The sequence below is a fragment of the Macrobrachium nipponense genome, chromosome 2, assembly GCF_015104395.2.
Source record: "Macrobrachium nipponense isolate FS-2020 chromosome 2, ASM1510439v2, whole genome shotgun sequence".
NCBI classification, from domain to species: domain Eukaryota; kingdom Metazoa; phylum Arthropoda; class Malacostraca; order Decapoda; family Palaemonidae; genus Macrobrachium; species Macrobrachium nipponense.
Window position 1 is genome coordinate 128,905,342 of NC_087201.1, and position 16,692 is coordinate 128,922,033.

Genomic DNA, 16,692 nt, shown 5'->3' on the forward strand with positions numbered 1-16,692 from the left:
TTCACTCTGAATTGTAAATGAATAACGGAACACTTCGCCTGTTTCCCACCCAACTAGCTCTGCTTCCAAAGTAAATAGAAACTTCCTCCCTGATCCAGCCACAAGAAGCGGTTCTTCAGGCAGTACAATATATGTATTTTCATTACTGAAAGAGTCTCTGCTTTCATGAAAACTTTTTGCCGAGCAGCAGTAAGATAGCAGATTAACTTTTTCAGTCTTCTGTAAAACAATAGGGATTATAGCCGTCTTCACTGGTTGGTGTCATTGATGGGACTGTCTATGATCAGAATCTTGAGAGTTTATTTCTCTTGATTCATCTATGAAGACGAAGGTCCACATTCATTTTGGTCATACAGTAGTAATACAGTATTGTTTGTTTCTCCTTGAGATTCTTCTATTGATGAGAAACTAATGTCTTGCCATCACAAGGACTTCGGTCTCTAGAAGGCAATTGACTATTGTCTGATGTGTGCATGCCTCGCAAAAATCATCATCATGTCTCTCAACATCATAGGCAAACAAGATAGACGCTTTGTATGGTTATTCTCAGCATAACCCTTCAAAAGGCGGGTGTCATGTTGTAACTACGTCTCGGAACGGATGTGTGACGGTGCAATCAGTCAGCATCTGTTGACAAGTCTGAGTCCTTCATGATCTGCGTTGTGGACTTTGTATTGATTGATCCAGATCAGTCATTACTTTGTCCTGTTGGTGTGTTGCTGTACCCATGAAGGATTGACACCTTTCATTGAGTGTTGATGCCTTTTTCCACTGCAGACTGCCAATGCAGAATTGTCCGATGACATCTTTTTCAGAGTCTTACGAGATCGTGAGAGACTTCTCTGCAGTTGGATCGTCCAGTGGATGGGTACATTTCATCACTCTGAAGAATATGTCAGACTGGTAGATAGATGAGGTCTCATTGGGACCATATTTATATCTTTATTTCTTCAGGTCTGCCCACAGGTCCTTGGAACCTCCTTTCCTTGGACCAGTGGTGGATGCTTGCAGGCTGTTTGCTTACCCGGCTCCTTCAAGAGGACAAGTTGCATTTTTTTTATGGTGCTCGGTTCTAGAGGTAAGAAGGATGCGAGAGTGACTGGCCTCTCCTCCTGCTCCTTCCCAGAACTTTACATTATTGCCTCCAACTCTAAAATATTCTTTCCAGCCCTTTTTCAAATGAGTTATGATTCCTCACTCATTTCGAAAAGGCCCAGAAGTCTGACTCTTGATCTTGCAGCTCCTTTACTCCAATTAAGTCATCAGAGGCAGGGCAATCCTCATTGTTCTTACAACCAGGAGGAATAGCCCAGGTGTGCAGAGCTCCAGTCAGTTCTAAAGACTCACTCATATTCTTCCCACCAATCAGTGAGTCTTCCTTATGTAAAGGACCGAGGGTTTGTATGTCATGTAGGAACAAATCACAATTTTTGAAAGTAATTAAATTTTTCCTAACTATCCAAACCTGAGGCCCATTACATATATGCCCACCTCATGCCACCCCTCAATCTGAGCCTGGGCTGAAAGGCAAAGTGGAGTGTTTATATCCAGGCAGGGCAGGCAGGCCTACCAGCCTACCAGACAGTAGTTACTGCCTGACCACCTTATTCAAGAATTTAACGGCCATAATTCCAGCTTGCTCTGAAAGTATAATTCCTTAGTTAGGAAAAATACAATTTATTTTAAAATATTGTGATTTCTCGTTTGGTTGTTCATGGTTGTAAAGATTTATGCAACGAGTATGAGATTAAAACTATCATCATTCTCTTTTGCTGTTTTGAACTTATTTAACTAGGAGATGAAATAAAGTTAGGCTAATGTAATTGGTCTCTTGTAAAATCGGATTATCGTAAGACGAATTATTGTAACGTGAACACTACCTGTACACACTATAAAACCTTATTATATCTTTACATACTCTTTCTATTATGTTTTTATAAAATTTTTGTTATTTGGAAATGTATTTACTTATAACATGAAACATAACATTATGGAGTATCATGTTTAGGATTCGAATGAATAAAGGGTATTTTAAGTATTTTCAATTGGGAAAATTGACTTAATGTGCGAGCAAATTGAGCTACGAGGTCAGCCACAGAACAAATTAAACTCATAGGTTAAGGTGCCACTGTATTTTGTAAAATGAAAAGTATAACAGAAATGTTCATGATATGTGTTTGTCAGGAATCCATTTATTCTTGTTAAGTTTTTCATTTACAGTTATTTTTAGCTTGCTTATATTCCATTATTAGTGATGCCTGAATGGAGTAAATCTGTAACAGCGTACTTACTGGCCTTAGGGCCTGAGGTGATAGCATGTTTAGCTCACAACTAGATATACTGTGTTTGACTCAGACTGAACCAAAAGGAATAAATGACTGCTTGATTGCTGGACAAAATGAAACAAGGTGACTGCATTGATTAACTTACAGTATTTAATTTTTTGACAGTTTTGTTCTTAAAGTGAATACAAGTTGGATAAAAGTAAGTTGGCCAGTACTGTATTTGGATACATGGTACAGGTAAAGATTAAGATACAAAATTAAAAAAAAATTTTTGAATGGGACAGGCTACAGGCCTGGGTATTTTGATCTATGAGGTACCAATTGCATAAAAAAATCACAGAATTGTGTGTCATATCTTGTATGTCATTCCTCTGGAGCTGCAGTAAAAATTTTTTATCAGAGCAAGGTACCTTTTATTTTACTCTAATTTATTGTTATTTCAGTGTTCCGGTTGACCTAGACTGTGAAGAAAAAATGGTTGAAGTAATCAAGTCTTGTATTGGTACCAAGTTTATGGGACAGTATGCAGACTTAGCATGCTCTATTGCCCTTAAAGCAGTAAGGACGATTACAACTGAATCTGATGGGCGCAAAGAGATAGATGTGAAGAAATGGGCAAGGATTGAAAAAGTAAGTTGTTTCCCCATAAACTCATCTTTCATGCATAAATTATTCAGAGAACTTTATTAATATGATAAACTGGTTTAATGAAACCATATAAGTCAGTCAGTGTTGCTGATTCAGGGCACATTATAATGTGGTGTATATATATTGATGTGTCACTGGTGAAACTTTGTGATGAATAATGTGTGCTCATAGTTTGCTTTTAAAATGTTGGTAAACTCAGGCATCACAATTTAGACCCAAGTTGCATGGGTCTATCATGTGTATAACCACTTTATGCTTTGCTTTCTCTTATGCCTATATCAGCAAGGTTAGTGCATTTAAGCTTCTTGGTACGTGCTTCATACTCATATGACTGTGTCAGCAAGGGTATTGTAATGAAATTTCTTGAAACATGTAGGGTCAGACATTAGTAGGTAATTTATATTTCCTATAGAAATTTTTAAAAATTATAGCAAGGGGTTTTTGGAAGATCACAGAAGCATTCACCAAGTTTGCTTCACTCGGTTACATAGTAAAATATCTTACCATACCTCATTTCATACTTCCCTATATATATATATATATATATGTTATATATATATATATATATATATCTATTATATATATATATATATATATATATATATATATGTATTATATATATATATATATATATATATATATATATATCTATATATATATATATATGATATATATATAGATATATATATTAGATATATATATATATATATAGTATATATATATATATATATATATATATATATATATAGATATATATATAGTATATATATTATATATATATATATAGTATATATGATATAGATATCTATATAGATATATATATATATATATATATATATATATATATATATTAGATATATATAGATATATATATAGATATATATAGTATATATATAGATATATATATAGATATATATATATATAGATATATATATATATATATATATATAGATATCTATATATATATATATATATAGATATATATAGATATATATATAGATATATATATATAGACTATATATATATAGATATATATATATATATATATATATATATATATATATAGTATATATATATATATATATATATATATATATATATATATATATATATATATATATATATATATATATATATATATATATATTATATATATATATATATTTATAATATTATATATATTATATATATATAATATATATATATATATATATATATTATATAGATATATTATATATATATATTATATATATATGACCTGATTTTCGATCATGCAAGGGTTCTACCAATACAATGAGATGCGTAAGATAAAATTAACATGTGTATTTCCTCAATAGTTACACAGGGCCGTGTTGCTAATATTACGCTACTAATTATATGGTTCTAATTATATGGTTATTATATAGTCGGAAGGTACTCTAAGGCGACACGAGCCGACCACTGACTTTGAGACGCGCCCTGACCCATTGACCACTAATTCCCTACTGACTCTTAACTTTTCAAACTGAACTTGTTTGGGTCACAGGTCTAAGCTGATTGGCCTCTTATAATTGAAAGGAACCAAGGGTCTTCGATGTATGGCACTCATTTGAATCACCCACGCCACGCCACCAACGATCATATGGGCATTCGATGAATCAGCGATATCCGATCGTTACTCTCACATCACACATACTCACAACACATCTAGTAGAATTTCCGCCGTTACGTCTCACACATGAATTTTCTATGCAGAGCAGTTCATATATATATATATTATATATATATATATATATATATATATATATATATATATATATATATATATATATATATGGGGATACAATCCACAATGAAGTAAAATCTTCTTGTAGTTTAAAATATATATTTCTTGTGCAGGATTAAAGCTATCAACCATCAAACTACAAGATGATTTTACTTCATTGTGGATTGTATCCCCATTTACTTAGAGGTACGACATAGTACCTGGCTTCTGCATATATATATATATATATATATATATATAATATATATATATATATATATATATATATATATATATATTATATATATATATATACATATACACATCATACATAACTACATACATACAGAGGTACCTCAAGATATGAAATTAATCCGTTCCGAGGCGGCCTTCGTATCATGAGCTTTTCGTATCTTGGACCGCATTTTACATGTAAAATGGGTAATCCGTTCCAAGCCCTCCAAAAACACCTCGGTAAATTTCATAATAAAGCTAAATTGACCTATAAGCAATGAAATACTACAACAATTTGGACCATTCAATACCTAACTTAATACGTACTGCTAATATACCTGTAAATAAAGTGTATTAGTGTATATGGTATACAATAAACTGTACGTACATACGTACGTATGTAGTAAAATGTGGAAGCTTACCTTTCGAGTGAGGCTATCTCCGAAAGTGGCGACAGAGGAGGAGGACAAACGGCAGATATGTACGTACACTTAACTTTACAACACTAAAAAATGTTAGGAAAACATACATAAACTAAACTTTATGAAACACATTAACAAAACTGTAACACTTAACTTTACAAAAAACTAAAATAATTATTATTATTATTATTTTTTTTTTTTTTTAATTTCAACTTCTTCACCACTTTCAACTTTCTGTTTTTTAGTATCACTTGGTTCTTCCTTTTTGCTTACTCCTGCTAGTACTAAAGGCCTCTTTAAAAAATAACTATCCAAGAAAGATTGCTTCTGCCAACTTTTGACAATGTTCCTGAAACGACTTGGGCAAAAGTCATCGAACTGTGCAAGCATACGACCTGTGTAAGCCTTTTCCGGGTGTGTTCTATTCTACGAATGATTGTACCTTATGAAAAGCAGCTAGAACATCCTTAATTTCTGCCGTTGTCATAGGGTCCTCCTCCTCCTCGCCGTTGCTAGAGAACTCCTCTTGAACGACGTTATGTTGCATAGCCTCCTACTCCTTCAGGTCATCTGTCGTAAGCTCCTCTTGGTGCTCCTCGAGAAGGTCTTTGATGCCGTCTTCGTCGACGACCAGCCCCATGGACTTGCCGAGTACAATGATCTCATCAAGATCTGGTTGCAAAACAGTTTCTGAATCTGCAGCACCAGCTTCGCCCATGTCGAATCCCTCAAAGTCTTGGGCGGATACAGCATCAGGCCAGAGTTTCCTCCATGAGGAATTCAAGGTTCGCCTCGAAACCTCCTGCCAAGCTTGGTTGATGAGTCGGGTGCATATGACAACATTGAAATGCTCCTTCCAAAATTCACGCAAGGTGAGGTTTGTGGTATCAGTGATGTCGAAACATCTCTTGAAAAGATGTTTCGTATACAGCCTCTTGAAGTTCGATATCACTTGCTGGTCCATGGGCTGGAGGAGAGGGGTGGTGGTGGTGTTAGGCGGAAGATAAAGAACCTTGATGAAGGAATACTCCGCTAGGATATCTTCCTCGAGGCCAGGAGGGTGGGGAGGGGCATTGTCCAATACCAGCAGGCATTTCAGAGGGAGGCGCTTCTCTTCCAAAAATTTTTCACTGTCGGGCCAAAACACAGATTTACCCACTCAGTGAATAAAAAAGTCTCGTTACCCAGGCTTTCGCATTAGCCCTCCATATCACTGGAAGCTTCTCCTTAAGCACTTTGTGGGCCTTGAAGGCTCGAGGAGTCTCGGATTGATAGACAAGTAGGGGCTTCACCTTGCAATCCCCACTGGCGTTGGAACAAAGTGCGAGCGTAAGCCTGTCTTTCATAGGCTTATGCCTGGGTAGCTTCTTCTCTTCCTCCGTGATGTACATGCGACAAGGCATTTTTTTTTTCCAAAAAAGGGCAGTCTCATCACAGTTAAAGACTTGCTGAGAACTGTTGCCTTCCTTGATCATCATCTCGTCGAACGTCTTTTTAAAGGCTTCGGCCGCTTTCATGTCCGAGCTGGCTGCCTCCCCAAGCCGCACCACCGAATGGATGCCAGTCCGTTTACGGAATTTCTCGAACCACCCATGCGAAGCCTTGAAGTCTAGGTTTGGCGTTGATGTCCCTTGTCCTCCGTCGTTTTCGGCCTGGGCAATCAAATCGCCGAAAATAGCACTGGCCTTGTGGGAGATTGCCATCTCCGTTATCGTATCGCCAGCGATTTCTGTCTTTTATCCAGACAAGAAGAAGCCTTTCCACCTCGTCCTGCACGTGGGTCCTCTTGCTGGACAAAATAGTGACGCCCTTGGAAGGTCCAGCTGCTTTGGTGGCATCCTTCTGCTTAAGGATGGTGCCTATTGTCGATGGATTTCAGTCGTATTCCTTGGCGATCACACTCAATCGCATACCAGCTTCATACTTCTTGATAATCTCCATCTTCGTTACCAAAGAGAGCATCCTCTTCTTTCCATGAATTTCAAGTTTCTTGGGACCCATGACTACGTGTATACTGTACGTAATTATGTTATTTAGTACGTATACGTATGGCGTAAAGTTCTCACACAACACGATAAAGTATACTACAATGAAATCACTTAATAAATTTATGTTAATAAACGAAATTGTTAGAACGAACGAATACCGCTTGCGTACGATACAGATGATGCCGTGCAGTGGCCAAAGCATGCCGCTACATAGTAGATGCATGGTGGGAGGGATGCGGTGACTAGCATCAGGAACCAATGGGAGAGTGGTAGATGGTGGTGAGTCTACTCAGTTGGCGGCGTGCTAGTTTCAAAATTGTTATCGGTGGTCCGGGCGAATCTCTGACTTTACAGCAACAACCTTTCGTATCTTGAGCAATTTTCGTATGAAGAGCCGTAAAATTTTTCGTATTTACTTTCATATCTCGAGCCTTTTGTATCTCGAGGTACCACTGTATATTTTATATATATATATATATATATATATATATATATATATATATATATATATATATATAGGTATATATATATATATATATACTATGTGTGTGTATTGTATGTATATATATATATATATATATATATATATATATTATATATATATATATATATATATTATATATATGTGTGTGTGTGTATATGTATATGTATGTATGTATATGTATGTATGTATGTGTATATATATATATATATATTATATATATAATATATATATATATATATATATATTGCTACTTTCAAAATGCATATTTCCCCTCTTTGACTGTATAAAATGTCATCTAGAATTGTGCAACTTTTTTACAGATTCCTAGCTAGTTTAGAGATAGGATGTTTAAAATGTGTGTTCAAATTTTGCATAACATAATATTTAAAAAGAATAATATATATAACGTAGAATGCAGAAAGAGAGAGAGTATATTTGTCCGTTCAAAGCTAGAGTTGTTTTTCAAAATCTGTCAACACGTTTGATAAGCGAGCTCGAGCCTTCATTGTGCTTTGGGATTCTGTCATCATGTGTGAGAAGGGACTTCTGCTTCGATCGATCGAGTCGAGTACATGGCCTTTTTGAACAGACTGGTCTCGTACGTCTATGTCTTTGCCAAGTGCCACATGCAGATTACACATTTTATATGTAAAGTTGCGTAAGATTTAGAAGCTTCTGGAAGCATTATTGCCCAAAACGTTTTGTGTCATCCCAATCCAGCTGCTGTAAGGGAGAAGTTTTTCATTCGGGCTTAGATACTCGAGGCGTTTAGATCTCTCTCTCTCTCTCTCCCTCCCTCCATCACATAGCACTTTTGATCTTGAAGTAACGTAACGATTTCGTACTTATTGAATGGTTACTCGTAATTTGTAAATTTCAGATTTGATATTTCTTAGTTTATTTAGTATTATTTAGTGTTTTTGTGGAATCTGAACAAACATTGTTGTTGTAATGGCACCTGGTTTTGTGAAAGTGTGAAACAAGCTGCAGCAAGAAAGAAAGAAATTGGTATACCAAAAAGGTAAAGTGTGTTATATTTTTATTAGTTGCAACCAATAACTGATTGGAACAGTGGTTAGGTAAAAACTAATAACTAATAACTGATGGTTACAAAGGTTTGGGAAAAACTGATAACTGATGGTCACAATGTTTTGAGTGAAAAGATTTACACTTACGTATTGCAAATTTTTGTGTTTAGTGTTTATTCTTTTGAAGTTATTTTTATGTTCTGTGCATTTGTCCATTTTCTTATTGAAGTGTGCCTTTTTATTTTAAATACTGTGTGATTAATATTTTTTTTTAATTTTGGTATTGTCCACATTTTTCTTTCTTTTCATTTGCATTCATGATTTAATTAACTTAGCTATTTTCATTAATTAATTGTTGCACAATTAATTAAATTTAACACTTATGAATTAATTTGCATTTACTTAGAATTCTTTTCAAGTTTTATATTGTTTAGCACTTGTGAATTAATTTCTAATTTTCAATTTTTGCCTAACTTTTGAATTTTGATTGAATTAATTTTCTTGAATTTGTGATAAATTAATTTTGATTTAATTTTGCTTAATTGATTCAAGAATTAATTAAACTTTACTTTGTTTTCAAGTAACAGTAATTTTCCCTGATATTGTGAATTTCACTTATAAATTTTGTTTTATAATAAATTTTTTTATTTAAAATTTTTATAAGTATTTCATTTTTAACCAGTATATTTCCATTTAATTATAGTGATGTTAAGTAGAAACATAGAGTTGTAATTGATCTGCTTTCCTTCAATTTACTTGAAGTGACTCAGAACCAGGGAAGTACTTAGACTTCTAAAATCAGGGAAATACTTAGACTTTTAAAGTTGTTGATGGAGTGATGCCCTTTGATTAATTTAATTACTTACGAGATTACCTCACACCTGTTTGATGAACTTAGTCTGATTTTCTGCAATGCTGGTAAGTTGTTAAGGGATCACTGTTGCCTTTAGAGTATTCAGTCGTTTAGTACCTGTGATGAGGGTTCAGGTGTCTGGTTTTCGTGAGGTATCAATTAATGAATGGTAAGTAGTAACCAGATACTTGGCACTTCATCACTATATAGTATTATCTATATATATATAGGGTATATATTATATATATATATATATATATATATATATATATATAGTTTAAGAAATTGTATGCTTTTTATGATTTTTAGCATGAAATAGTCTTATTGCATGTGGTTCTTGGTGGGAATTTTTTGGAAGACTAGTGTGATATAAATGTCAAACATTTTCTTTTTCTCCCAGATTCCAGGTGGAACTATTGAGGAGTGTCAAGTACTGGACGGTATAATGGTTAACAAAGATGTCACACACGCCAAGATGAAACGTCGTATTGAAAACCCAAGGATAATATTATTAGACTGTCCATTGGAGTATAAAAAAGGGGAATCTCAGACAGATGTTGAACTTACTGCAGAAACAGATTTCACAAAGGTAAGTTTTATTCCTTGACTTGTCTCAATTTCGGGATATTAATGCCCTCCAGTTTCATTCTATATTCTGGTTATATGATGGATGATGTTTTATGGCTGATCATCTCATTATTGAAAGGTAACTGGATCCTTAAATTATTGGTTTTCTATCTTATTTTTAGTTGCAATTTTTTTTTAGTTATGCCCACCTTTTCAGTCTCACTGTATAATAGTTTTCCCCCTGTATTCGCTGAGGATGCTTACCAGACCTCCTGGGAATAGCTAGAATCCACAAATAGTTGAAACCCTCATAAAAACACTTAAATCTGCCTATTCAGGTTTGTTAAAAAAAAAAACTCAGGAAAAAAAACCCACTAAAAAATGTTTAAATAGTTTTTTTTTTTTTTTTTTTTTTTTTTTTTTTTTTTTTTTTTTTTTTATCACATAAGGCGTGGCATTTTATTGAAAAATTTAAAATTTGTGGATATTTCTCATAGAAATATACTGCAAATAGGCAAATTTTCCCCCAAATAATGGCCATATATGTTTTGTAGAGAAATCCGGGAATACTTTACTCATAATTTTGTTCATGAAACTTACCTGTCAGATATATATATAGCTGTATTCTCCGAAGTCCGACAGAATTTCTAAAACTTACGACACACGTAGTGGGAGTTAGGGTGGTTAGTACCCATTCCCGCCGCTGGGAGGCGGGTGGGTACAGGAACCATTCCCATTTCTATCAGATTTCTTCTGTCGCCGGTGTCGTAAAACACCTGTTTACACACCTCCGCCTCAGGATTTTGGAAAACTTTTCATATTGCTTGAGTATCCTCTTGACTTTTTGGTTTTTTGATTGGATCGATAGCTTGGAACATCGTGATTTGGACTGTTTTTTGATTTGTTTTGGCTTAGATTTTTCCCTTTTTTAAAAATGTCTGGATGTAGTTCTGCTAGCGCCAGGGTGTGCTCGAAAGTGGAATGCAAGGTTAGGCTTTCCAAAAGCCTTGTTGATCCTCACACATTGTGTAAAGGGTGTAGGGGCAAGAGTGTAGATTTGATTGGCGCTGTAATGAGTGTGAAAGCTTAGATGATTTGCAATGGAAGACGTATGAATCCTACGTTAAGAAGTTAGAACGTGATAGGATTAGGAGGTCTTCCTCCAGGAGTAAGTCGGGTAGCAGACAGGGTATTAATGTATCCCCTTCTAACCCTCCTTTAGAATTTGTGTCTCCTAACCCTGTAGTGTTGCCTTCGGGCCCTCAAGTGGTGTCTGCGGAGGGTAATGCCCTTTCGCTTATTCTAGATTCATTGAAGACGCTTGAATCTAAAGTGCTTGCCCTTGAAAACAGGCAAAATAAGTGCAGTGATAGTGCCCCTAGTGAAGTGGAGGGGCGTCAGATCGGCCCTATAGCGCCTCTAGGCTGGGACCTCTGCCGGACTCCCAGGACTCAGGGAGAGGGCATGTCGAAGGCGGAAGGAGGGTTACGGGGAACCCCCACCGATCTGGCGTCCCTTCAGCAGTTCCTGTGGACGCTTCCCAGGCTGCTAAGGAGCGTGCTCGAGCACGTATCCTTAAGGATTGTTTCTCGTCTTCCGACGCGTCCTCCCCGCGCAAGGGGTGGGAATCTCGACAGAGGACAGAACTTTTGTATGCTCCCTTCTCGAGGTCTTCTTCTCTTCCCCCAAGCTATGGTGAAGGATCTGGCAGTGAGTCTGCAGGAGAAAGCCACACAAGACCTGTTGGCTCAGTCTTCGAGACGTCCGGCTGGCCCTTCAACGTCGTCTGGAACGCAACAGTTTAGAAAGCAGAAGCCCTTTCGTGGAGGGACTTCCGCTAGATCGTCTCCTCGAGGAAGAAGCCTTCCTAGAGGTAGAGCCCCTTCCAAGTCTAGGGGTAAGAAGTGAGAGATCGTGCCTTCAGTCACCGGTAGGAGCCAGGCTGCAGTTGTTTGCAGAAGCCTGGCTGAGTAAGAAGAGGCAGACGCCTGGTCTCTCGACGTCATAGAGAAGGGTTACAAGATCCCTTTCATAAAGCCGCCCCCGTTGACTTCCACTCCCAGGGACTTGTCCCCATCGTATCCGCTAACAAAGCGAAAGATTCTTTTCGAAATCCGTGGCCTAGAATGCTCGAGCAGATGCTCGAGAAAAGAGCAGTGGAACAGGTTTTAGACCTGGCAACGCCAGGATTTTACAACAGATTGTTTCTTGTACCGAAACAATCGGGAGGGTGGCGGCCCGTCTTGGATGTAAGTCGTCTAAACCTCTTTAATAGAGAAGCAAGAGGTTCAAGATGGAGACACCTCAGTCAGTTCTGGGGGTGGGCCTTAAGACCTGAGATTGGATGGTATCACTCGACCTCCAGACGCCTACTTTCACGTCCGATACATCCCCAATCGATGAAGTACCTTCGGTTCGTATTGAAAGGGAAGGTCTTTCAATTCAGGGCTCTTGTTTCGGACTGAGTACGGCCCCTTTTATCTTCACCATCTTAATGAAGAACGTGGCGAGGTGGCTCCATCTTTCCAACATCAGAATCTCGCTCTATCTAGACGACTGGCTCATACGAGCCTCCTCGCAGACCCGGTGCCTGAAGGATTTGAAGACGACTCTGTCTTTAGCTGCGTCCCTGGGACTTCTGGTGAACTTCGAGAAGTCACATCTGACCCCAACACAGTCCATCGTGTATCTGGGGATTCAGATGGATTCAGTGGCTTTTCGGGCTTTTCCGTCCCAGGAACGTCAGCAACAAGGCATAGAAAAAGTGTCAGCCTTTCTAGGGAAAGATTCATGCTCGGTGAGGGAATGGATGAGTCTGCTGGGGACCATTTCCTCGCTGGAGAAGTTTGTTTTCCCTGGGGAGGCTACACCTCCGACCTCTTCAGTTCTTTCTGTCGGACAGCTGGACAGAAAAGGACAACTTCGACATGAAGTTAAACATCTCGGAAGAGGTGAAGAACCATCTAAGATGGTGGGCTCGATCCGTGGAAGCTGTCAGAGGGCGTATCCCTCAAGCTTCAGAACCCCGACCTAGTGTTGTTCTCTGACGCGTCATCACGGGGTGGGGGAGCAAACTCTAGGGGGGAGGAAGTGTCAGGTACCTGGAGAGGGAACAGGTAACCTGGCATATCAACTTCAAAGAGCTGGCAGCGGTTCAATTAGCGCTCCAGTTCTTCCAGAACAAAGTCTCCCGTCGTGTGGTTCAGATCAACTCGGACAACACCACAGCCCTGGCATACTTGAAGAAACAAGGAGGAACACACTCTCGCTCCCTGTTTTCTCTAGCAAAAGAGATCCTGCTTTGGGCGAAGGAGAGAGAAGTCACAATATTGGACAAGATTCATTTGCCGGAGTCGAGAACGCCGGCAGATCTCCTCAGTCGACAAGGACAGTTATTGCCGACAGAGTGGGACTCTCAATCAGAAGTATGCCAGGAACTGTGGGGTCTTTGGGGATGGGCCCCTTAGTGGACATCTTCGCAACCTCAAGGACGGCGAGGACTTCCTCTGTATTGCTCTCCCCGGTTCTCGATCCGGGAGCAGTAGCAGTAGACGCCCTTCTATGGGATTGGACGGGTGCCTGGATCTCTCGCTTTCCCCCCTTCAAGATCCTGGGGGAGGTGATGAGAAAATTTGCAGCATCGGAGGGGACGAGGTTGACCTTAATCGCCCCCTTTTGGCCCGCAGCGATGGCGATCTGGTTCACAGAGGTGATGTTCTACCTAGTGATTATCCGAGATCTCCCTTCCGTTAAGGAGAGATCTACTCAAACAGCCCCATTCGAGAGGTACCACAAAAACCTCTCCGCTCTGAGTCTGACTGCGTTCAGACTATCCAAAAGTTGGCCAGAGAGAGGTTTTTCGAAATCAGTGGCTAAAGCTATCGCCACCGCGAGGAGCTCCATCATCAATCGCGGTTTACCAATCGAAGTGGGCAGCCTTTAGAAGTTGGTGTAAGAGAAAAGGAGTTTCCTCTACCACTACCTCTGTGAGCCAGATCGCCGACTTCTTGCTTTATCTGAAACAAGATCTAAAGTTGGCAGTGTCAACTATTAAAGGCTACAGAAGCGTTCTATCTGTAGTCTTTCGCCATAGAGGTCTTGACCTCGCTAACAATAAGGATCTCCATGATCTATTGAGATCTTTCGAGACGACCAAGGTACCACTACCGAAGCTACCTTCGTGGAACCTGGATGTGGTCCTAAAATATTTTGATGTCAAATCGTTTTGAACCTCTTTGATCTTCGTCTCTACGAGATTTGACGAAGAAACTGTATTCCTAACTGCTCTGGCGACGGCGAAAGAGAGTTAGCGAAATACAGGCTATCAGCAAACACGTCCTGTTTCAAAGGGCATAATGCAGTCTGCTCTTTGAATATGTCGTTTCTGGCCAAAAAAGGCCAAAACGAAAACCCTTCCAATCCGTGGCCTAGAACAATCGAGATCAAGGGTATGGCAGAGATCATTGGTCAAGAGCCAGAAAGATCCTGTGTCCTGTTTAGGGCTCTTAGAGAGTATATTTCGTAGAACGAAGGAGCCGAGGTTCTGCAGAGAACTTATGGTGTTCGGTCAAGAGACCAAACATGCCCTTGTCCAAGAATGCACTGGCATTCTTTTTAAGAAACACCATTAAAGAGGCGCACGCTTCTTGCAAAGACAGTGACTTGGAAGATACTTAAAGTTAACGCGCACGAAGTAAGGGCTATTTCGACCTCAATAGCCTTTCAGAAAAACATGGCTCTTAAAGACATTTTATTTTAAGTGCTACTTTTTGGAGGAGTAACTCGGTGTTTCGCCTCTCACTACCTACGGAGGTGAGAACGACCTATGAAAGCTGTTACTCTCTCGGGACCATACGTCGCCGCAGACACTATTTTGGGGGCAGGAGGTAGCACTCATCCCTTTCCCATAGAAAAGGGTAGGTGAGTTTTTAATATTTTGTATGTTTATGGTTTGTAGGGTGTCGGCTGCCGGTACAGTCGTCCCTTCCTTTAGCCTTTGGTTATATGGGAGTTTTGTTGTTAGGCTAACTTATGGTGGTGGTTTTTGCCTCGTTGCCCTCGGAAGTATGGTCATGGTCTAGTCACATTGTGGTCCCGTCCCCGTGACAGATCATCTTAGAGCGCACCAACTACATAGGTCACTACCTTGTTGGTAACTCTAGTGAAGCAGAAGCAGGCTTGGGTGACAGTAATCACGAAGTCAGCTATGCTAACAGGTAAGGAACCAAGATGTCAATCATATACATTTATATGTTTTCTAAAATCCTTTTTTCTGTCTCTCCCACCGCCAAAGGTGGGATTCAGCTATATATATATCTGACAGGTAAGTTTCATGAACAAAATGATATTGTTAAGATACAATAAAGTTTGTTCATACTTACCTGGCAGATTATATATAATTTTAGTACCCACCCACCTCCCCTCAGGAGACAGTGGAGATAGAAATCTGATCGAAAATGGAATGGTTCCTGATACCCGCCTCCCTGCCCATGCGGCGGGAATGGGTACTAACCACCCTAACTCCCACTACGTGTGTCGTAAGTTTTAGAAATTCTGTCGGACTTCGGAGAATACAGCTATATATATATCTGCCAGGTAAGTATGAACAAACTTTATTGTATCTTAACAATATCATATTGCATGCTACTTTCTGATTGTAATATACTAATCTTGGATTGTCACTTGCAACAGTACTCATAATTTTGCCCACCATTTCTGGGTGTCTTAGTACTTATTGCTTTCCATACTGCTTTCCAGATGTTAGAAATGGAGGAAGAACACATCAAATCAATGTGTGCAGATCTGATCGCTCTCAGCCCAGACTTGATCATCACAGAAAAAGGTGTTTCAGATCTTGCTCAGCATTTTCTTCTCAAGGCAGGAATCACTTGCTTGAGAAGAATTAAGAAATCAGATAATAACAGACTCGCGAAAGCCTGTGGAGCAACGATCGTTAATCGCACAGAGGAGCTCAAGGAAGAAGATTTAGGAACTGGTGCAGGACTTTTTGAAGTGGAAAAAGGGTAAGGATAACTTAACCTGTTTATTTGCAGATAACCTTAATAAACCAGCTGTTTAATTGCAGGTAACTTTAATAAATGTCCAAGTGCCTTGCAATGTGTGACATTTAGTATGTTCATTAAAAAAATATGAAAATTCAAAAGGTGTAGTATTCAGTTATTTAGGAGTTAATATATTAGAGACTAATGCATCACTAGCTTCAAGCGTGGTCTCTGACTCGCTTCCACCTCAACTACATATTGGGATGCCATGGAGGGGTGCCACCAGCTATTCCTTGCATTTACATTTTTTTTTTTTTTTTTTTTTTTTTTTTTTTTTTTTTTTTTTTTGTTTTTTTTTTTTTTTTTTTTTTTTTAAGCTATGAAAAATACAAATTAATTAAAAATTTGTCAACTTGTTTGGAGCTTCGTGTAATTTT

The 16,692-nt window shown here is 38.3% G+C and overlaps 1 protein-coding gene across 1 annotated transcript in view; it reads left to right on the forward strand.

Annotated features, from left to right (window-relative positions):
• The window catches only part of LOC135220985 (T-complex protein 1 subunit gamma-like), a 95,542-nt gene that overhangs the window by 64,265 nt on the left and 14,585 nt on the right, over nucleotides 1-16,692 (forward strand). The window contains exons 5-7 of the mRNA XM_064258688.1: nucleotides 2,729-2,915; nucleotides 10,087-10,275; nucleotides 16,011-16,272. Of these exons, the coding sequence (XP_064114758.1) occupies nucleotides 2,729-2,915; nucleotides 10,087-10,275; nucleotides 16,011-16,272 (638 nt within the window). The remainder of the gene's footprint in view (nucleotides 1-2,728; nucleotides 2,916-10,086; nucleotides 10,276-16,010; nucleotides 16,273-16,692) is intronic.